This window comes from Miniopterus schreibersii (assembly GCF_964146895.1).
Source record: "Miniopterus schreibersii genome assembly, chromosome: 1".
Classification (NCBI taxonomy): domain Eukaryota; kingdom Metazoa; phylum Chordata; class Mammalia; order Chiroptera; family Miniopteridae; genus Miniopterus; species Miniopterus schreibersii.
In genome coordinates, this window is record NC_138101.1 from 131395131 (window position 1) to 131417977 (window position 22847).

General features: G+C 33.2%; 1 protein-coding gene across 3 annotated transcripts in view; it reads left to right on the forward strand.

Moving 5' to 3' along the window:
- NOVA1 (NOVA alternative splicing regulator 1) overlaps positions 1-22847 on the forward strand; it is a 145598-nt gene that overhangs the window by 25689 nt on the left and 97062 nt on the right. Inside the window, exon 1 of one of the 3 annotated variants that reach the window (XM_081158299.1) lies at positions 21984-22075. The exons of the other annotated variants lie outside the window; for them this stretch is intronic. Coding sequence (XP_081014425.1) covers positions 22069-22075 — 7 coding nt within the window. The 5' untranslated portion in view covers positions 21984-22068. Of the gene's footprint in view, positions 1-21983; positions 22076-22847 lie in introns of those variants that run through there. 3 annotated transcript variants of the gene reach the window in all.

Below are 22847 nucleotides of genomic sequence, written 5' to 3' on the forward strand. Positions count from 1 at the left end.
TGAGGATGGATTACTTTTATCAACTAAGTTTGTAAAAATTATTTAATAAATTTTATCTTTATTTGAGGAAGAGAAGAGCTTCCTCCTGTTATCCTTTCTGACATTTACTTCTGTAGATCCTTTAAGGTAAAGAACTAGGAATGGAAGATATAGAGTTATCCTTAAATAGCAAAAAACAATGAATTGTTGTTTAAGTATGTATTGAATCAGAACTTCAAAAATTATTTGGGCTTATTTCATTTATGGTACTGAAGGACAAGATCAACATGAGAAAGAGTATGCTGTTGAAGAAGTAAATACTTGAAACAATGTGGGACTAACTTTCCAACTAGAAAATCGCTTTAGGCTATGATCTCAAGTATATGGTAGTTGGAATTGGGTGAGATAATTATTTGTTATTAATAATATGCAAGTTTTGCATCTTCAATTTTGCCACTTTGAAGTTTTTGATAATTTGTATGTCTAGATCTGAGGCTTATCCAGTTACTTTCCATGATAAACAGAATTTTCGAGACAAAGACAACAAATGTAGTTGTGAGGAACACATGATTTTAAAAAATTATACTGGAAACATTCTTTAACATTCAAACATACTCTTATCCACTTCTCTGTCTTTGTTAATATTTTAATCTTCTGGTTGTCAAATATTTAATAAACTCATATTTGCTATTTTTTCCATTTAATAAAAATGTTTGTGCTTTAAAGAGAAAAATGGGAAGAAATTAATTAAAACATAATATGATATTCTGTATGCAAGATACTTTGTTAGGTTCTTTAATTTCAGTTACTTTTAATTTCTATAAGTGCTATGTGGTTCTTTTTCCAATCTCTTTACTCTTATGTTTTTAAGTGTCTTTATTTTTGAAACATAGTAAGCATATGTATTTTGAACTTTGATAACTCTGCCATCTCTTGTTTTTGCTGGTTCTCATTCATGCAGCCATGCTTCCTTGTGTGTTTTGTAAGTTTTTTTGTTCTTAGAAATGTATCTGAGGGAATTTTTTGAAACCTGGGATAAAGGTGGTTTTCTTTAGAATGGCTTCGCATTTATTTTTGTCAGATGCCAGTGGTCACTCCTAGTTGGAACAATTTGTAACTGAATTCTTAGTTTGAGGTTATTTGAACTACTGAGGTATGAATTCAGGCTGAAAACCTAATTGAAGGTGGACTTGTAGGTATGAATTTCCAGAGATATTTTTTCTCCCAGCTTTCCAAATGTGTATTTTGGAGAAATTGTCAGAGAGTAAGAGGGTATTTCTGTTTCACTCTTCTAATGACATTATGGCTCATTGGTATCAGGACTATTGTGGACTCTCGTACTAGGCTGTCCACCTTGGAGGCACTTTGTGCATTTTATCCAAATCCTTATGGTCAGGAAGATTAAAAGACAGAAGCACAGATTACCTTGGTTCATCAAATGTCTTCAAGATAAACACTGTCTAAAATGCTCTACTTATTCCTTTGGGTTTCTGCATTCACCTAGATCTTGACCTCAGTACTTATTACTGTCTTGCCAGCTAACAAAGTCCATTGAAGAATATTGTAATATTTTTTCTAATATATTTGGATGTTTCAGGCAGAAGGATCGGTCTGGTTATCTAGCTTACTATATTGCCAAACAGAAGTATGCTAGGGTGTTTTTTTGTTTTTTGTTTTTTTTCCTTCTATGTAATATCTTACTTATTTCCCCCAGCTATTCTGGAAATTTACACATGTATTATAAGCATTTCAGAAATGAGGTAACCTGACCAAAGTCATGCAGTTGGTAAGTGAAAAAGATTGATCTATGTACCGGTCACTGCCTCCATGTGGGTTTAGATTCTTCATCTACAAATACTTGTTCCAAATAGCATTTATGATGTTGATCAATGGTGAAGGATATAAAGAAATAGAATCCTGAATTTGTTATTTTACTGTCTGCCAGGAGCTTTGAAAAAGAAGGTATAATAACAGTTACTACAGGGTAAACAGTAATTAGCAATAGGTGTTAAGAACAGGTAGGAAGTGTACCGAAGTGCACTGGGATTCCTTTTAAAGAAATAAAAAGGAAGAATATATTGTTTTGCCTAAATCTCTCCTTTTATCTCAGTATTATGTGTCTAGTTTTTCCCAAGATCCCGGAAGTTCTTTCCTTATTGCCATTTTTTCCTTGACCTCTTTTACCAGTCTTATCAATATTTCTGTTGGGTTGAGATGTATCACCTAGTAAATATCAAGGATATTTACTGTTATCAACAGTTCAAAGAGCTTTATTGACTATCAAGTGAAAAGTTATTAAATTTTAAAAAAGCATTAGTACATCTTGAGCAAGAAAAAGATATATTTTTTAATGTTATCAGGTGTTTTGACTTTTGAGATAACTACTTCAGATTTAATAGATTTGAGAAAATGGAAAGTTAATGAAGCTGAAGAGTGGAAATGAAACAGGTATAAATAACCTTGTACAAATTAGAAGTTATCTTATTAACACTTTTCCAGGTTGGGTTACTCTAACCACTATGAAACTATTTCAGTCAAGCAAGACATGTAAATGTAATAGGAAATGCAAATAAGTAATTATAAATAAAATTTTCTGAAGGAATTTTTCGTGTACTACATTAAAATTGATTAAAATTTAAACCAGAATTGTATTGAGCTTAATGTATTGGCTTTTGGATTAACTTGGCATGTTTTTGTGAATTTTATTGGGAGAGTTGAAGACAAGTGTTCTTTATGTTTGTTTGTTGTTGTTGTATGTTTCTTTGTTTTGTTTTTTTAATTAAACAGAACTGGTGGAAACCTAGAGGCATTGACAGTAGGGTGTGCAGAAGATTCAAGGGCCAAATCTTTCTTTTAATCCTTACCTGAGGACACTTTTTCCATTGCTTTTTCAGAGAGAGTGGATGGAGGGGGGAGAGAGAGAGAGACCTCGATGTGAGAGAGACACATCAATTGGCTGCCTCCTGCAGGAGCCCCTACGGGGGCCAAGGGTCGAGCCTGCAACCTACATACGTGCCCTTGGCCAGAATCGAACTTGGGACCCTTCAGTCCAGGGGCCGGCGCTCTATCCACTGGCCAGGGCTGAAGACAAGTATTTCTATAGGATATGAAGTGAATTATTTTTTTCCATATTTCAGATATTTATTGAGCTCATCATATATTAGAGGTTCTTCTAAGTACTGTTTAAGATTTATTCCCAGGTTCTAGTTTTAGGCAAGGGTAAGGGAAAATAGAGTGTCTGTCTAAGGATTGGGCTCTTAGGGAAGATTTTAAAAAGTAGTGTTTAGTCTTTTAAAAAGGTATATAAATGGATTTACTCTTTTTGCTTTGCTCTGATGTATTTCTCTTACCATGATGATTTCTATTTTCCATAATTTTTGTTGATGACGGAAATTGCCAGTGTCAGTAAGAAGTACTAAGTTAGAAAGAAGAATGTGGTGGGTCCTGTTTCTCAGTGTCTTCTATTTTACTTTCATCAATACACTTTTGCTTCTGTAGCCTTGGTCATATTATGGTATTAAATTTCCTTATTAGCTAAAAAGTAGGATAATAAATGTGAAGGGAGACAATATAGCAAAATAATTAGTAATAACAACAACAAATAACATTTAATGAGCATGTCCTATTTACAAGGCCATAGTCAACACACTGTGTATATGTTATCCACCCAATAACTTAGAAAATGGAAGCACAAAAACTTTAAGTCTCTTTAGTTGTAACCATTGGAGCCAGACTGGAGAGCCCATGCATATAGCATTCTCCATATAGTTGATTTTTAATGTAACTTTTATTTTGATGACAATGGTAACTTCTCAGTAACCTTAAATACTGCCTGAATTCTTTAATCATTGCATTTTTAAGATTTTGCTGAGCTGTTTTGTTATGCACTCATGTAATTAATGTAGTTTTATTATCCAAATTGTATTTTCATTTCTATCTTTATCATTCAGCATGTTTCTACCTATTCTTCAATTGTGTCATGTGTTTCCATCTGCTCATTTAAAAAAAAATGCCATAGATCACTTTTCTAAGTTATGTTTTTCTCTATATGAATGCCCATTTTGTAAGGCCTTTTTCTGAGAACCCTGCTTTCCGTTTTCATTCTCATGCTCCTTTTTTCTTCTGTCAAATTTTCGGCAACAATCAAGGATTAAAGAAGATTAAAAAGAAAACTAGTAGAAGAGAGAATGTGGTGATTTTAAGTTATTTAATCTCATTTGTTGGTGATTTGCTTACATTATGTAGTTAGTTCAGTTCCACATAATATCATTTGGTCCTTCCTGTGGAACAGTGATCAATGCTAGATTAAAAAAATGCATGAGCCGTGGCCTACCTTTTTTCTTTTTTTGTCTATGCAACTTCTTGTTATTTCTTGGCCTTATGTCACACTGAATTTCTGGTCTTTTATTCATGGAAGCCCAGAAGTAATAGGAGACTAGATAGACAAAAAAGAAAAAAGGTAAAGAAAAGAAAAGGGAAGAGAGTGGTGGACTGTGGAAGCACTGTTGCTCTAGGACAACAGCAGATGCAATAGCACAGAAAGAAGTCAGAGGAGAGAGAAGAAAGGATGTCTTTGTAATTTCAGAGGGGGGAAAGGGCACTTAACTGTAAAATAGAAAAAAAAGACATGTCAGTTGGTGGGTAATTCTCCGTTTTCTGTTTTGGGGATAACATTTTCTTCTTAAGAAAGTGCAAGAGTCTAAGGTGCAGTGATTATAGATGGAGAGCAGTGTCAGCTGTTGTATTTTTGAGACCAATGACAGTCGTTTCTCAGCGTGGACTTCTTTAACAAAGTTATAGGATGCCTACTGCCTTCAATAGCTCTTAAGTTTTATCTCTTACTACCTTGTCGCTACCTTGCCACACAGTGTAATTACTGTTGCTAACAGTCTCTTTTTAAAAATCAAAGAACTTATATGTTTATATGCATAACCTATGGATACAGATATTGGTATGGGGAAGGCCTGGGGGTGGGGTGGATACAGGGTAGGGGATCAGTGGGGGAAAAACGGGGACATCTGTAATACTTTAAACAATAAAAATAGATTTTTTAAAAACCGTGTTTTTATTGATTATAGAGAGAGAGGAAAAGAGAGAGAGAAACATTGATTGTCTTGCCTCTGGCACATCCCCTACTGGGGATTGAGCCTGCAGCCCAGGCATGTGTCCTGACTGGGAATCAAACCAGCTAACTTTTGGTGCATGGGATGACACTCAGGCAACTGAGTCACACCAGCCAGAGTTGATGCTAACAGTCTTGATGACCCTGCTTCATCAAGAAATGTTTAAATTGTATTACATTTTAAGAAGTTAGGAGTATGTGTGATGCATTTTAGAAAATTTTCATAAAGGTATTTAAAATTCAGGTATAGTTCTTAAAGGCTCAACATTTTCATCTCACAGAAACACTAAACAAGACATACCTGTTAGACATACTTTTATAACTAAAATAGTTCTTAACCATATTTGCATATTATATAATAATAGCATTAGAAACTGTCAGTTTTGTTGTAATTTTCACTTATTTTACTAACATACCTTCTTCAGTAGATGAAAGAATAAAGGCTTTTGAAGTAAGGCAGAACAGAATTTGAATTTATATCTTATCATTTGCCAACTATGTGATTTTCGGTAAGATACTTGATCTCCCTGTTTTATAATTTCTGATATAAAAATGGATATTGTAGTACCTATAACAAGGAACAGTGGTCAGTGATGATGTATGTAAAAACTTTACCAAAATACAGACTATGACCTCAGTGAATCTCATTGTTTCAGTGTCAAGTTGTGTGTGGTTATGAATTATGTAAGAAATAGGTTTTTGATTTTTACCTTATTTAGCAGTGTTTGAGGTTCTCCTGCTTACCAAAGAAGAATGCCTTGGATTCACAGAGAAATTATTCATAAAGGTAATTGTAATGAAAACCATTTAACATTTCTTCCTTCGTATTCTTACTTTAAGTTTCCATTGCACACTGTTTCTTGAGGCATAAATTTGAAGTTGTCTTTGTAGTGAAAATTTTGGAACTTCTGTTTTTAGGAAAGAATTATTCCACATCACATGTATGTCAATCCACTCCTTAATCTTTAATCATAACAAAGTATACTGAGGATTTATATTCCAAGAGATTATAAGAGAAGGGGTGAGAAGCAGCTGAACAGGGAATTGAAGAATGAATGCTGACTAATTGTCCCATTTATGCTTCCTACTCACTGGCAACCAAGTAGCTCTACTTTAAATTTTACTTTTTATTCTTATACAGTTAAAGAAACACTAGGTTCTGTTTACAGAAGGTGCTGTAGCTAAAAGCAGTTGCAATTTCAGAGAAGAAAAAGCATTAGGAGTAATGGGGTCTCAGAGAAAGAGACAAATTATGTGTAGTGATGTGGCCTTACTGCACACTATTTAATAAGAGTTCATTTTCTAGAACTAGACTTCCTGCTAGAGTTGGAATCCTCACTCTTCCAGTCAGTAGCTGCATGAACTGCAGTAATGTACTTAATTTGTGTTTCAGCTTTCTCATATATCAAATAGGGAGAGTAATAGTATCTACCTCACAGAATAGTTGTGAGGATTAAATTAGTAAATATGTATAAAACAATTGGAATAGTACCTGATACAGTGCTATGTAACTGTTAGTTACCATATTTTATCAAATCTGAAGTACCAGTGTTTGTGAGATGCATAATTACTTTATGTATCAAGAAAGAAAAAAATTGAGAAAGAATATGTGCCTCAGAATCAATGCAGTGTAATACTATGTTTTGGGATATGTGGATTTAGTAAGCTTTTCATATTGTAGTTCTTTTCAAGATGATGATTATCTTGTTCCTCTGTGTTATTGTGTTATATTGTTTATATTTAATTGACTTTATAAACTGCCAGATATACTAGTGGTACTATTATTTGTAGGAGAAAAATAGAAATGACAGACTATTCATTGACTTAGTTAAATGAGGCTCATATGTAATTTTGTCGATTTATAACTTTTTGTGGGATAAATTTTTTTAAATTTATAAGGTGAATATCTTTTGGCATCAGGCATCCTATTAATTTTGAACACACTTTCATATATCTCTCATATATCAATAATAATAGTTTGTAGTTATGTACTTTAGACCCTGCAACATTATAAAGTGGTTTCTAAATAATCAAAGACAATATGTTGAGTTCAATAGATTTATAATGCGAAGCAGAACATAGCATTATAGAACACAGGCTCTGTAATCAAATTCCCTGGGTTCAGATCTCAACTCAGTCACTTGCTAGCTAACTCATCAAGTCACTTTGCTTTTTTGTTCATTTTCTTATCTGTAAAATGGGAAAAATAATACTTCCTACCTCCCAGAGTTGAAATTAATATGAAAAGTGGTCAGGACAATGGCATAGTGTAAGTAAGCATAATGTGCTTGCTGTTTTTCTGTATTAGTTTGATTATTGCATTCTAAATATTTGTTAAAGTTCTAATCAATTTTATTAACTTGAATTCTTAATAAACCAGATCATTCTATCTTTTACTCTTCTTTTAAAGTTATAAAGACAGACCTAAAGCCATTTAATGTAGGATAGAATATTCTGTATACCTCAGAGGGCTTGATGCAAGTATGATAAGTGATATCCACAATAATAACACATAATCATCAAGAGGTAAGGAATATCAATCAATCACTCAAAAAATTTTAAAAATCTTTTAACAGTTGGTGAAAAAAGTAAAGTTTGTCACTCAAAAGTATAAACTTCATCTCAAGAATTGTTTTTTTGTGTGTGTAAAACCATGCTGGTGCTGGATAACTGAGATACCACTATGTTAAAATTTAGAAATTGACATTAATCACATATTATTTCTCAATGTAAGTTGGAAATTTATCTAACAAAATGTATATAATCAAATTAATTTTAAAACAAATAATATATGCACAGAGTTTAAAAGTAAAATAGTATTAAAAGATTCTAAACCAGATTAAGTATCCACTTTCTGTTGCTCTCTCTCTCCCTCAAGCCCTGTTTCCAGAGTCAATGACTTTGCACTCTTGGAGCTATTTCTTATGGCATTTCCATATTTTTAAATAACACTTTTAAATTGCTCTTTATTGATTCATCAACTTTTTCTCTATTAATTTACTTCTTGTTTTATTTGTTGGGAATGTACTATTCTTACATTTATATCTCATTTTCTCAGCATACTTACACAGTAATCACTCCACTTTCTCAAGATACTTATCCAATTATTTTGCATTCAATCAGCTCTATTATTTTATATATATTGGTTATTTTTTAGTTAAACAGTATGTTATGATTTTTTTCTTTTTCCTGCCACTTTTTCTTTCTTTCTGGAATTAGTAATTATCTTCTTTTTATTTACTTATATTTTGTATACCTACTGTTTTTTTCCTAAATGTTTCAATAGATCTGTTATATGCATTTCAATGATTTCTTGAATGCTCAAATGTGGTTCCATATGGTTGTTCTATAATCTAAGTTGATTGCTTTCAATGCCTGGTGCATGGCAGATCATCTTGAGACTTAACCCAGGCTGTTCTTCAGTGCTAGATTCTTTTTTAATTTATGTGTTGATTTGAGAGAGAGAAAGAGAGAGACAGAGACAGACATTGATTTGTTGGTCCACTTATTTATGCATTCATTGCTTGCTGCTCGTATGTGCCCTGACCAGAGATCAAACCTGCAACCTTGGTTTATCAGGACGATGCTCTAACCCAAATGAGCAATCCAGGCAGGGCTCCCAGTGCTAGATTATTTATTTTCTGAATCCCATGCTCTCCCTCCCCCTTTGTTTTTGTTTGTTCTCGAAATACACTTTTATCTGCTTCCTGATACAAGAGTTGTAGAAGTTTGCTTACTTGAAAATATCTTCAACTCATCCTTGTATTTGATTAATTATTAGTTTATGTATATAACTGTAGGCTATAAAATAATTTTCTTACAAAAAAGGGCTCAGCCAGCATGGCTTAGCAGTGGAGCATTGACTTATAATCCAGGAGATGGAGGTGCGATTCCCATTCAGGGCACATCTTGGGTTTCAGGCTTGATCCCCAGTGGGGGTGTGCAGGAGGCAGCCGATCAGTGACTCTCTCATCATTGACGTTTCTATCTCTCCCTCTCCCTCTCCCTTCCTCTCTCTGAAATCAATGAAGATATATATATATATATATATATATATATATTTTTTTTTTTTAAAAAGGGCACATAAAAGAATCAACAATGAGTGCATGAATAAGTGGAAGAAAAAAATTGACCTCTCTTTCTCTTTCCCTTTCCCCTCTCTCTAAAATCAAATTAAAAAATTATGAAGGTGCCAGGGACAATGTGGCTCAGTGGTTGAGCATCAACCCATGAACCAAGAGGTCACTGGTTCAATTCCCTGTCAGGCACGTTCCTGGGTTGCGGGCTAGATCCCCAGTAAGGGTCGTGCAGGAGGCAGCCGATACATGTTTCTCTCTCATTGATGTTTCTATCTCTCTCTCCCTCTCTTCCTTTCTCTAAAAAGAAAAAAAAATTATGAAGGCATTGCTCTCCTCACTTTCAATTTTCTCTTCTCAATCTTTGATCATTGAGCGTATGTTTTACTGTATTTGTCCTAATTTTCTTTACTTTTCTCTCCTTTTTTCATTTCTTTATACTTTACTAGGAGATTTTCTAGATGTTTTCTTTGATTGAATGCTGTATTTCAGCTGTTTAGTCTCTAAAAGTTTCTGTTTCTCTATTCTGTTTTTTAACATAGCACATTGTTCTTACTTTGTGACTAATTATGATGTCTTATGTCTGTGTGGATGATAATATTTTTTCATCATTTCTTCTCTTGTATGACATTTTTTCTGAGTATATTTTTCTGTTTGTTTTGGTTCTGGTCTTTCATGTTGGAGACTTTTCTGAAAGCCTTGACTTAATGAGGTGCTGCAGGTCTGGTTTGAACCTGTGATTCTTGGAGCAAGAATTGTGGCCTCAATGGCTTTATTTGAGTGATCAAACAAAGAACCAGAATTTCTCTTGTGAGATTCCAGGTTGCGGTCTTTACATGTCCGTTTTCTGGGGTCTTAAATGTTCCCCAGTGAATATTCAGATACTCTTTCTGGATAGTTTATATCTGCCTGCTAAAGAACATTTAAGAACCAGTTCAGATCCAGTTGAGCCTTGTCCCTGTGTTCTACCTATGTTGTGCTTGGTAGTTCTAAGTCAGGATCCTCTCTGGTTCTAGATATTCAGCACTCTGATCTTCTAGGGATAAAAGAAAAGAGATCATGTGGAATGGGGCCGTAGCCTGCGTGTGAAAATGTTCTCTACTTAGGCTTTTAGAGAATCCTTCAGTATTTAGTGCTAACATTACCCCTGACTTTCTGTGAGGCATGTTATATTGATTCTTATATTATTATCTTTTTCTGCCATGTAGTTTTCAGCTTTGTCTGCTGTGCTAAATCAGTTATTAGTTATCTGCCTGAGCTGTTCATTTTCTAAAACGTTCTCCCTGTCCTTTGGTTTTGTACCTTTTTGTCATCTTAGTGGAATTTCGAAAGGGAGTCTGCTCAGTCTTTCATACCTAACCACAATAATAACAGTAGTAATAGTAGTAACAATAACAACAACAAGTAGCATTTATAGAGTACTTTCCTACATGCTAGCCTTGTTCTAAATGTTTAATGTAGATTTTCATTTAATCTTCAAACAAATCCAATTAAAAAGGTACCGTTATCCTCATTTTACAGATGAGGGAACAAAATGGTAAGTAATCTGCCCAATATCACTTGACTAGTAAATGGCAGAGAGATTTGAATCTGAGAACTTACTTCTAGAACCTGAGGTTGGTACTTTATCATTATTATAGACCAAAAGTCTTCTATACTTCTTGTTGCCAAGTTAATTAAATGAACATATATCTTAAAAATCACTTTAAATAAGGCAAGCCACTAGATTTTCATATATCTGAATTAGAGGAAAATCTGATAGTTTATAAATATGCTGTGACAACCACACATATGCAAATTATTACATATTGAGTGAAGAATAATTTTTTCAGTAACAAAATTTTAATATAAACTATTAATTACCACTTACCACCATTCTTCTAAGCAGTATTTTTAAAATGACATTCATTGCCTGAAGTAGGGCACAGTGTTCTACACACTAGGGATAATTAAAATTGGAGGACTGATGAGTCTATCCTATTAAAATTTTTCTTTTGTTTGATAATTTTTATATCTTGTTTGTAAGACTTAAAGATTATAAACAGAACTTTATTTCTTTAAAAAATGGTATAGTCAAACAGTTGAAATTTAAAGTAAACGTAACTCTGCCAGAATAAATTCTGTTTACTACATTGGATTTTTCTTTTATAATAATAATAAATCATTTCTATTTTGTGTAATTTTACTGTCCTGTTTCGTCAGTGTAGACAGAAACCTATTGCGTTGCTGCTGAATATATAATTTCTGAATGTAGGTGATGTACTGTCAGCACAGTGAGGCAGGAAATTATTCTACTGTGTCAGCTGCTGCTAAAAGAACAAAAAGATTTGGGATAGGATGCATTTCTATTATCTCTACTCACAAATCTTAAGACATGCAAATAAGTTTTAAAATCAAGAGAGTTCAAAGTATTCTGTGAGGAAAGATAATCTCTGCTCTCAGTTCTTCCCTCTAGTCTCTAAAAATCCCATGTATATTTCAAAATTCATGCTTTATTTTCCTGTTTCAATGGCAGTAGTCTTCAAACTTATTCAGTTTATTCAAGTGATAGAGCATTTGGAAATAATTATATTCTTCAGGAAACAAATATTGGTATATTTAAACTTAACATTAATAGTAGCAGCAGTGATAATAATAATAGCTGGTAGTTATATGCACCTTACTATGAGACAAGGACAGGTATAACTACCTATTTTCCATATATTTACTGAATTAGTTTACACAATAATCCTGTGAGAAAAATGGCACAGGAGATTAAGTGATTTGCTGATAGCATGTATGTATGTACAGCATGTGTGTATGTGTGTGTGTGTGTATACACATATTAACTATATATACTTAGAGATACATTATATATATATATGTGTATTTGCATATACAGTACATATGTAAATTTTTTTTTTCTGTACAATTAGAGTCAGAGATGGAATTTGCTCATAGTTTGTCCCTAAGGTCTGTCCTCATAACTTTTATGTTATACTAATAGAATATTCTAGTATAAGCAATGAGTTGGAGTTATCAAATATTAAAAATTAGAAAAATCTCAAAATAACATAATTTTATCCCTTAATATGATTTTGTCTGTGAGTTGGGAAGACTGTTGTTACTTAATTTTTATTATCTCCAAAAAGCCTCAGAAAGTTATAGAAAACAGTTTTGTTTGATAATCTCTGCCCTGTTATAGGAAATAAGTTTATATTTTCTTATTCAACAGATTTTTTATATTATTAAATTCACAATGAATAATTTCAATGTCATATTTCTATAACTTTGTGGGGAAAGAAATTGTAATGCTCATTACGGTTATGCTAAGCGAAATAAGCCAGTCAGAGAAAGACAAGTATTACTCGATCTCACTCATGTGGAATCTAATGAACAAAATAAACCAAGGAACAAAATAGATCCAGAGAAATAGAAGCATGGAACAGACTGAGGGATCTCAGAGGGAAGGCAGGGGTGGGGAGAGATTAATCAAAGGTCTTATATGCATATATGCATAACCCATGGACACAGACAATAGTGTGGTGAAGGCCTGGTAGGGGAGGGGGGTTGGATGCGGGGTGGAGGGTATCAGTGGGGGGAAAGGGGACATCTGTAATACTTTCAACAATAAAGATAAATAAAAAATATGTATTATTAAATATGACAAATTATATATGGAGTTCTGAGAAATTCATGTACATTTTTGGCATCCTTAATGTAGGGAGATGGTCTGATAAAATGTATATGTTTTTAGTGTCATTATAAAATATACATTTGATATGTAATTTCTTTTGAATATCATTCATGGATATTTGGATTAGGAAATGTCAACAGCGATTGATAATAAGAGAGTCTCAGTATAAACCTGGCCACATCATATAAAAATGACATTAAATATATTTTTAAAAATAGGCATTTAGTATCCTTCCCAGAGTTATACTAGCCAATAGAGAGTATTTAATATATGATGAAGGCAGGAATAAATTCTACATTGTTGGATCCCTAACCAAATTTTATCTGTTTAATTATGCTCTTTAACATAACTACCAGGATATTTTACATTTTTCTAAAATTGATGATTTTTTTTAGGAAAGATGTATTACAGTCATAAACATTACTGAGGAATATTAGAAAATAAATGGTATGAATAGATCTACACACGTTAGAAAAATAACTAATTTTTTAGACTTCAAAGGATAGAACACGTTTTCCTTCTCTTGGTGAAAATTCATTTCATAGTTAATTTCAAATTCCCTGTCCTTATAAATTTTCTTTTGCATCCAAGAAAGATACTTAACATGTAAACTGGGAGGGAAAACCTACCCTTGAATTTTTTTAGTCAGAACTTTTATATTGCAGTATCGGGTAGGCTAGGGAATTTAAGAATGGTTAATGTAAGTATGGCATGAATATTTTTAAAAATATAACCTCAAACTCTTTATACTGTTCTATCCATTGCATTTATCTGGGTTTCTGAAGTTAAAATAGCACATAGTTAAATTTAAAGTCTCTTGGCCTATTTAAACCCTGTTTGCCAGTTATAACTTTTCTATTTATAGATTACAATTTTATTGAGTATTTTAGCATGAATTTCCTTTATGAACACATAGCTTTATACAAACTGTGACCCTAGAAACTGGAAATGTTACTTGTGTGTAATGAAAGCAAGTTTTGATAGCTGTGTATTTAGATTTATTTCTTATTTTGAATATATGAACTGCTTATTATGTTTCACTGTGTTCCATTTAACTGCAAGTAACCTGAGAACAAAGCTTCAAATTGGAAAAAAAAAAAAAAGGTAAGGCTATATAAAACAATAGTTTACAAAAGAATGTCAGTGGAAAAATGAGGAACAAAAAACTTTTACCTTGATAAACTTATTTGCATATCAGCCATTATAACAGTGTTACTATTATTTCTCTACCTGCATTGCACTCAAGTCACCATATTTTAAATCAGATATAATGTATCTTTTCCATAATTTACTGTCATGACTACTGCTGAAAAAGTAATATTGTCAGCATTTGCATTTAGATTTTGGGGGCCTATTTCTGTTTTCATGTAATTATCCTAAACCTGTTACTTCTTGTCAATCTTAATAGAACAATAGCTTTTTTTTTTTCCTTCAAATTAATAGATTTTAATTTTTAGAGCAGTTTTAGGCTCACAGAAGAATTTAGTAAAAAGTCCAGGCAGTTGCCATAGACCCTTATGTGCCCCTCTTCTCCTGACCCCCACCACACAGTTTCTCTTATTGTTAACATCTTGTGTTGGTGTGGTACAATTGTTACAGTTGATGAGCCAATATTGATACATTATTAGCTGAAGTCCATAGTTTACATTAGAATTCACTCTGTATTTTTACAAATATAGAATGACATTGATCTACCATTACAGTGTCATACAGACCAGTTTTACTGCCCCAGGTACCCCACTGTGTTCCACTTATTCATTCCTCCTTCCCTCCTTATGAATCTCTGATAAACATTGATCCTTTTACTTTTTCTGTTGTTTTGCTTTTTCCAGAATGTCATACACTTGTACTATGTAGCCTTTTCAGATTGACTTTTTTATTTTGCAATATGCATTTAAGGTTCCTTTACGTCTTTTTTATGGCATGATAGCTCATTTCTTTTTGTCACTGAATAATATTCCATAATGTGGACAAAACACAGTTTGTTTATTCATTCACCTGTTGAAGAACATCTTGGTTGCTTCCAATTTTTGGCAATTATGAATAAAGGTGTTATAAACATTGTGTGTAGGCTTTTGTTTGGACATAAGTTTTCAGCTCATTTGGGTAAATACAAAGGAGTGTGATTGCTGAATCATATGGTAAGAGTATGTTTACTTGGAAAGAAACTGTAAAATTGTTTTCCAAAGTGGCTGTACCATTTTGCATTCCCACTAGCAATAAATGAGATTTCCAGTTGCTGTACATCGTATTAATGTTTGGTGGTGTCAGTGTTTTGGATTTTAGCCATTCTAATAGGTGCATAATGGTATCTCATTGTTCTTTTAACTTGCAATTCTATGAAGACATAACTGTTACAGATTGAATTATGTCTCCCCCAAATTCATATGTTGAAGTCCTAATTCCCAGTACCTCAAAATGTGACTTTATTTGGAGATAGGGTCTTTACAGAGTTAATCAAGTTAAAGCGGGATCATTATAGTGTGTCCTAATCCAGTGTGATTGGTGTCTTTATAAAAAAGGGAAATTTGGACACAGAGATATGCATACAGGGAGAATACCATGGGAACATGAAGACTGCCATCTCTAAGCCAAGAATTGAGGCCTGGAATCTGATCCTTCCCTCACAACTCTCAGAAGGAACCAACTCTGCCAACATCTTGATTTTGGATTTTTTGCCTCCAAAACTGTGAGATAATTTCTGTTGTTTACGCCATCCAGTTTGTGGTACTTTTTGTTGGCAGCTCTAAGAAACTAATATAATGTTCAGCATCTTTTCATATGCTTACATGTCACCAGCTGTACTTTTTGGTGAGGTATCCAGATCTTTTGCCCATTTTTTAATTGGATTGTTTGTTTTCTAATTGTTGAATTTTAAGAGTTCTTTGTATACTTAGGTTACTAATCCTTTATCAAATATGTGTTTTGCAAATATTTTCTTCCCATCAAGATTTGTCTTTTCATTCTCTTAACACTGTTTTTTTACAGAGCAGAAGTTTTGAATTTTAATGAAGTCCAGTGATCAATTTTTTCTTATATGGATTATGCTTTTGGTGTTACACCTACAAAGTTATTGTCAATCTCAGTGTCACCTACATTTTTTCCAATGTTGTATTCTAGGAGTCTTATAGCTTTGTCTTTGATCCTTTTGAGCTAATTCTTATGAATGGCTTATTGTCTGCATATAGATTTATTTTTACTTTTTTTGCATGTGGATGTCCAGTTGTGGGAGCATCATTAGTTGAAAAGGCTGTTCTTCAACACTGAATTTTATTTGTCCTTTGTCAAAGATCAGTTGATTGTATTTGTGTGAGTTTATTTCTGGGCTCTCTGTTCTCTTCCATTGATCAATTAATTTGTCTCTTCTTTCACCAGGACCGTACTGTCTTGATTACTATAGCTTGATAGTAAGTCTTGAAGTCAGATAGTGTGAGTCTTCCAGCTCTGTGATTGTCCTTTAATATTGTGTTGACAGTTTGGATGACATTCACTAACAGTGAACATGTGCATTGGATTACTTGAGTTTGTATGATTTTTCTTACACTTTACAATTTATAACTGATATTCTTATATCATGAAAAAGTAGACCAGAAAAAAGCTATGAACACACAACTTAGTTTTGTAATTTTGTCTCCCATTACTTTCTCTTTACTATGGTGTATCTCTGAAAAGGACTGACTGATATGTTTAATATACATGACATAATTTAAGATGATGAGTGATTGTAAAATGAATGGGAACATTACATAAAGAATTATAAACATCAGTGTAATAAGATGCTGTATTGTCATTTAAACAGATGTCATTTAAACAGATAAGATTATGTAAAACTTAGTCATGTAAAATACTGATATCTTAATTTATCTTAATTTATTTAAAAAGATATACCTGAGTTTTTAGAGAAGTCCTATCAAATATTAATTTAAATATTAAATCACTGGAAAGAGTATGATTCAGTTTAGGCGAAAGTGCCAAGTTATTAAGCTATGAATCAGAGCAGAGTTTTCTCTAAAATTGTTTTTTAGATTATTCCAATATGAATATTGAAAGTGCTTCTTTAAAACAATAAACCTTCTCATTTGTTTTCATTTTCTTTTTGTGCTTTTTCCTTCTTTGTAGCCTTTTGTCTGTCAAGCTTCTAAGTCTGCTGTCTTATTTAAGGGATTTTATGTTTTAGCTTCTATACAATGTAGTATTCTCCACAAATGTATAGAATAATTTATATTTGTTCGTATTTGTAATAAGACCTATTATTTATAAATGGTCAAAACATTTCTATAACTTTTACGTAAGGATAAAATTGAAGGAATTCCTTGTAAAATACCCATTAGTTATATAATTGCCAGTTTTTAAAACTGAGATAGACAGGAAAAGTCAAAAGCACTTACCAGCTCATTGGTACTAACCATTCTGTGACACAGTGTAGACTGAGATGGAGAATTAAGTGGGACTGCAACCATAGGATTTTTTTTTTTTTAATTTTTTTTGGTTTAAAATATTACAGATGTCCCTTTTTCTCCCCAATGACCTGTTCCACCCCGTCCGTTCCCCCTCCCCAGTCCCTCTCCCCACCATTGTCTGTGTCCTTGGGTTGTGCATATATGGGATGTTTTTATTTTTCTCCAGTATGACCTTTGTTTGTGATTGGTCAGATCACTTTGTTACTTTCTTTACTCATCTCAAGAAAATGTCATAGCTCTCTGGACACTTCAGAAAATATGTTCCATCTGACTTTAGAGAAGTCAGTTGAATCTGACTAGCTTGAATTTTAGCCTCAGAGCCCAATTTAAAACTTGACTTTTCAACTCTTCTCCTTGTGCTACTTACACTTAGGCTTTTCTAGGACCTTGGCGTGTGGAAAGGTTTGAATCTAGTCGTCCCTTGCTAACTCCAGTGAGCCAAGAGGGATCTGCTCTTTCATTTATATTCCAGTTTTTGTCCTGGGTGTTGATGCCTGGAAGAGAGATGAAAAGGGGAAAGGCTATCTTAAGTGGCACCTTTGTTTTTTTTCATTCTACTTCTCTGCCTAACACTGACTAGACCTCATGCCTTCTGTGGGGAAAGAAAGACAAATACTAGATCTCTGATGCAACATGTGTAAAACATTTTTGGGGAGAGGGTGAGGTATTTTGGGAGGGTCACACTTTGCAGTTCTGGCTTGCTTTTTCTACTCTTTCTGTATTTCTACCTTTCTAGTATACCCATAGCCTCTGGCTGTTGGGGTCCCCATTGTCTGGAGTCTCAAGTCCAGCTACTTTCAAAGTCAAGGCACTCTTTGCTGTGACTCCAGTTCTCTCCATCCCCTCTTCCAACTCCAAGTTTTTTTTCCCCTCTTGTCAGATGGATATGGGGAGGGGAGTAGGATAATAAGTGTAAACAGAGGCTGAGGTCCAGCTGAGAGATAAGATCCCAGTCTTCTCTTCTTATTGATATATTGATATTTTGGACCCACTCTTGCTTGGTAATTCATGGTAACAGTGCTGTCCACCTACATTAAGTCAGTGCAGCCAATTCTCATGATTGACTTATGCACGATGGGGTGGGATTGGGCAGTCTGGGGTAAAGAGGAACTGAGAAAGATAAGCTGTTGCAGTTATGTAGTAGTTGGCTCTCACTTGTTTAGTCTGTCTTCTGAATGAGAGATACTTGATTGATGATCCTTTTTTCTTAGTCTTGGGTTCTAATTACCAATCCCTGGACAATGGGGAAAGTCGTATCTGATATTCTATTACATAAATTTTACTATCCTTTTAAAAGGATTAAATGTTATATCACTCCCCAGTCAAAATTCTGCAGTTGCTTTCTCTAACATTTAAAAATAAATCTAAAGTCTTTGTTATGGCCTGCAGAGCCCTATGAAATCTGACCCCAGGTTAAAATTTTTATCACTTGTTCCTGTCTCAGAGCTGTGCTCTTACTATTCCATCTGTCTACAGTGTGCTTATCCCAAGTAGTCTGTGGATTCATTCCACATTATTTGGAAATTTTTTCCTTTAAATAAGGCAACTTCCTTAGTTTTTCCTTGATTTCTCTGTTAAAATAGTATGTTTGTCACTCTGTTCCTATAACTTGCTTTATTTTTTATTTAGATGTGAATCATTTTCATACATTATATATTTAATACTTACTATCTCTCCCATTAGCGTATAATCTTCCAGAGGACAAGTCATTGGATTTTTGTTCAGAGCTTTTTACTCATTGATTAAAATGGGACCTGACCCCATTGGAGAAGTCGATTTTTTGTTGTGTAAATGAATGAATGAATGCTAGTTTCTATGCTCAAACTTTAGAAATAGCTTTGACTTATCCCACAGTTTTTATTATTTTAGTGTTTTATATAGTGTATATTTTTTTCATTTTTAATAGGTCTTTTATTATTCCTGTGTATTCCCATTGCTGTCATCCCAGTTGAACCACACCTCTAGTTCATCTTCCATGTTGCTGCTAAAGCGATTTTTGTAAAATGGTTATCAAAATGCGACCCTTTGAAATAAAATATTCCTTAGCATAATTGGGCCTGTGCCTGTTGTCCTCACTGACCTCTGCAAATACTCTATATTCTACTCATATCCTTTTTAATGAAGGTACCCTGAATGCTTAATATGTTCATCTCTTACTTCTGTTCCTTCACTTAAAGCCTATTCCCTTTGTTCTTACTGCTGTATATTTTATTAGTGTGTGAACATACACAGTGTAGCTTTTATCATGAGAAGACTCTAGACAAGGTTCTTTACATTTGAAATGATTGTTAATCAACCATGTAGTTGCAGTATATGCTATTATTTCATACATATTAGCAAATCTATTTCTTCACTGAGTATCCTTAATACTTGATAAGATTTCACTTGTCATGTTTTGATGACTATTTACAGGATACTACACCTTGAAGAGCACCATAGATACTGTTTTGTAATGCTGTTTATAATATTGTGAATTAATTTTAAAGGCAAAGCTAGTCTACATGTTTTAATTCAAGGATTCTTTTTAAAGGATGTTATATATGAATGTTTCTTGTATCTTTTACCTTCAGAAAACTAACCTGAAGAGTAAGGAAAATCATTTATGAAAGTACAAGTGTTACTTGAATAACCTTTTCAGAAAGTGTGATCCTTTGATAGATTCTTCACATGTAATTCTTTTTGTTTGTATGTATTGTATGAATGAAAGGAGAGGCTGGTAAAGGAAAGGAAATTATATTAACAATTGAAGACAAATGTTTACTTATCTGAACCTGTTTCAAGTAAGTGCAGTGTCATACAAGGGACTAGTGGGCTTTTTGAGAAATGTAGAGTCTAGGAGTATAAAGCAGTATTCCAGAACTTGTATTTAGCATTTTTGTATGTAAATAATGCAGGAATATATAGCTTATGAAATTGGACTCTTTGAGAAGACACAGCTAAATAAATGTAGAAGATATAACTAAATAATAGTAATATGAAGTTATGTAGCAGTAAACAAATTTGGGACCCTATAAGGAAGTTTCAGTTGTTTGAGGTAGCTCTTTTGAACCAGTATTACCTTTACTGATAATAATAGGTCAATTGTTGTACCATGTGAGTTATTTCATTTAGTTGTTGAAACATACTTGTGTCTGTTACTCATTTTGCATAAGAAGAAACAGCTGCTCAGAGTTAGACATTTAATAAATGATTACTGCTACTTGTTCAGTTGGATATCTTCATATCATCAGTAGTTCCTTGAACTTTTGAGGGAAGTCACAGAGCCTTTTTGAGAACCTGACAAAAGCTATGGCCCATTTTCTCTATAAAAATGTACTATGAACCTGTATAATATGACTTTATTTTTATATACAATTTTGCAGAACTCCTGGGTTCCCTAAATGCCATACAAGGACCCCAGATTGGGAATCCTTGATCTGTGTCTTTTAATAAATTGGACTAGGGTAGTCTGTACTTTCTTCTCTTAACATTTTCTTGTCACTTAAAGGAAATATTTATTCTATGCCATATTTTAGAAAGAATTTAAGAAAGCTGAAATTGTCAGCTATCTCTGATTCCACTGAATATATGCCAAAATAAATAAAGCCTGTAATGGCAAGTGAGATTCAGAAAAGCTTGACGTATAGGACACTTTTTAGCCTTCTGATTTGTTGGACTTTTCTTAGAGCACCCTCAATCTGCCAGGAACCTAAATGTGTTACTTTGAAATAAACAGTTGCTTCTTCAGAGTAGTATAAACGTAGCTGTGACTGAGATAGAAGATTAGGAAAATAGCTTGGTGATTCAGTGATATTTCTCAGGATAATTTTTGAATTCTCTCTTCTGGTTCCATCAAAGATAAGTAGAAATGGTGTTGTAGTAAAAGTAAAATGTGGCCATAATTTTCTGTATTAATGAACTAAATTTACCGTACACTTGGTTAACTCATTGTTTATATGGGCTAAGGATGAAGACTGTATCTGAATTCTAGCTCAGTGTGACTTTGGAGAAGAAAAGTTGTCATTTTATAATGGGATCACTATTGAAACTTCATTATATGAAAAATGATATAACCATTGTGAGTTTTGAGGACTAGTTATTTCATTAAATTGTGTTTTTCCATATAAAGTAATTAAGAATTTCAGAATGTTTTTTCTTTTTCTTTAGATATTTAATGTTACATATGCTAAAATTCTGATATCTTACCTATTTTGATTGTTCCTCCTTAAATTGTCATTTAAAACAAAAGCGTTAAATTAGCTGAACAGAGTGAAGAATCTTATGTATACACTTGCCAAGTTTGGGGTAAATTACTATAGAAATAATGTTATAAATCAGTATACAATGTTTGGGTTTAATCTTCAACACAGATGTTTAAACATTGATATATAGCTATGTTGTGAATTGAATAACTGTATTTTTATTTTTTCTTCAATCATTCTTAACATTCAACTTTTAAATGAATGGTAGCCCATCTGTGTAGGGCTCTTGTGACTGAATGATGTATTCTGTTTTGCTGTGGCACAGTTTTTAGACAGCCACTTTTGTTGTTAAATATTTTCATTTTCTATAGTACTTTTCATCCCTGTATATATGTACAGGAATCACTTCACCCACCACCGAATTGCAGCCACTTCTGAGGTGGAACGCAGCAACTGTTTAACAGCGCACTTTCCCCTAGGTGCTGACAGCTGCAGAAGAAATTGCACATGGTCCTGTACAGAAGGTATTTCTCCACTGTGCCATCTGCAGCGTGAAACTGACTAGGAGTACTACATGGACTGTAAGTGTTTTGTGTACCCACTCTAGACTGGAAAACCCAATAAGAGACAATAACAAATAACTGGCAAGCATCATTTAAAAATGTATTGAGGTCAGTTAAACTCAGTGCTGCTCTCCCTGGCTCTAAATTTTGTGTTAAGGTCATCTAATTTGTGATTGGAACTGAGCTGAGTAACAAACAAATGGATACACTCCTTGGATATTATTTTATTCTAAAAGCAAATGAAACAAATGTTTTTATAAATACTGCGCTTTTAATGAAACTTAAAAAAGAATCAATTTGGTTTTAAATATCTTCAGATAACCAAACCAATATTATATAAGATTTTAGAGCTGTGTTCTTAAAGTAGCAAATTAACTTATAATTCAACAGGAGCATCCTAATTAGCTTTGCTTGCTGTATTTTATGTCTTAGTTTTAATACTTTCACTCTTTTGGTAAAATTTTTGCAACAAAACCAGTTTATGATGAGCCTAGTTTTTATTTTCATTTTTTGTTTTAGAAACATTGAATTGGAATTTTTTAACATATTGAAGCAAAGCTTGGGAGAGAAGAAATAGTAAATATTTAAACTTCCACTCATTGTATTTTAGTCTCTCTCTCCCATTCAATTATTTAATGATTTTCTTTTTTCCTTTGTAAAATCAAATTTATAAGAGTGCTGTCTTTAGTAATAGTATGGCGTGTTCATGCCTTATAGGATAGAAAAATGACATTAGAAACTGCTGTGTCTCTTGTTAAACAATATGCTATGGATTGTTATATTGTTTTGC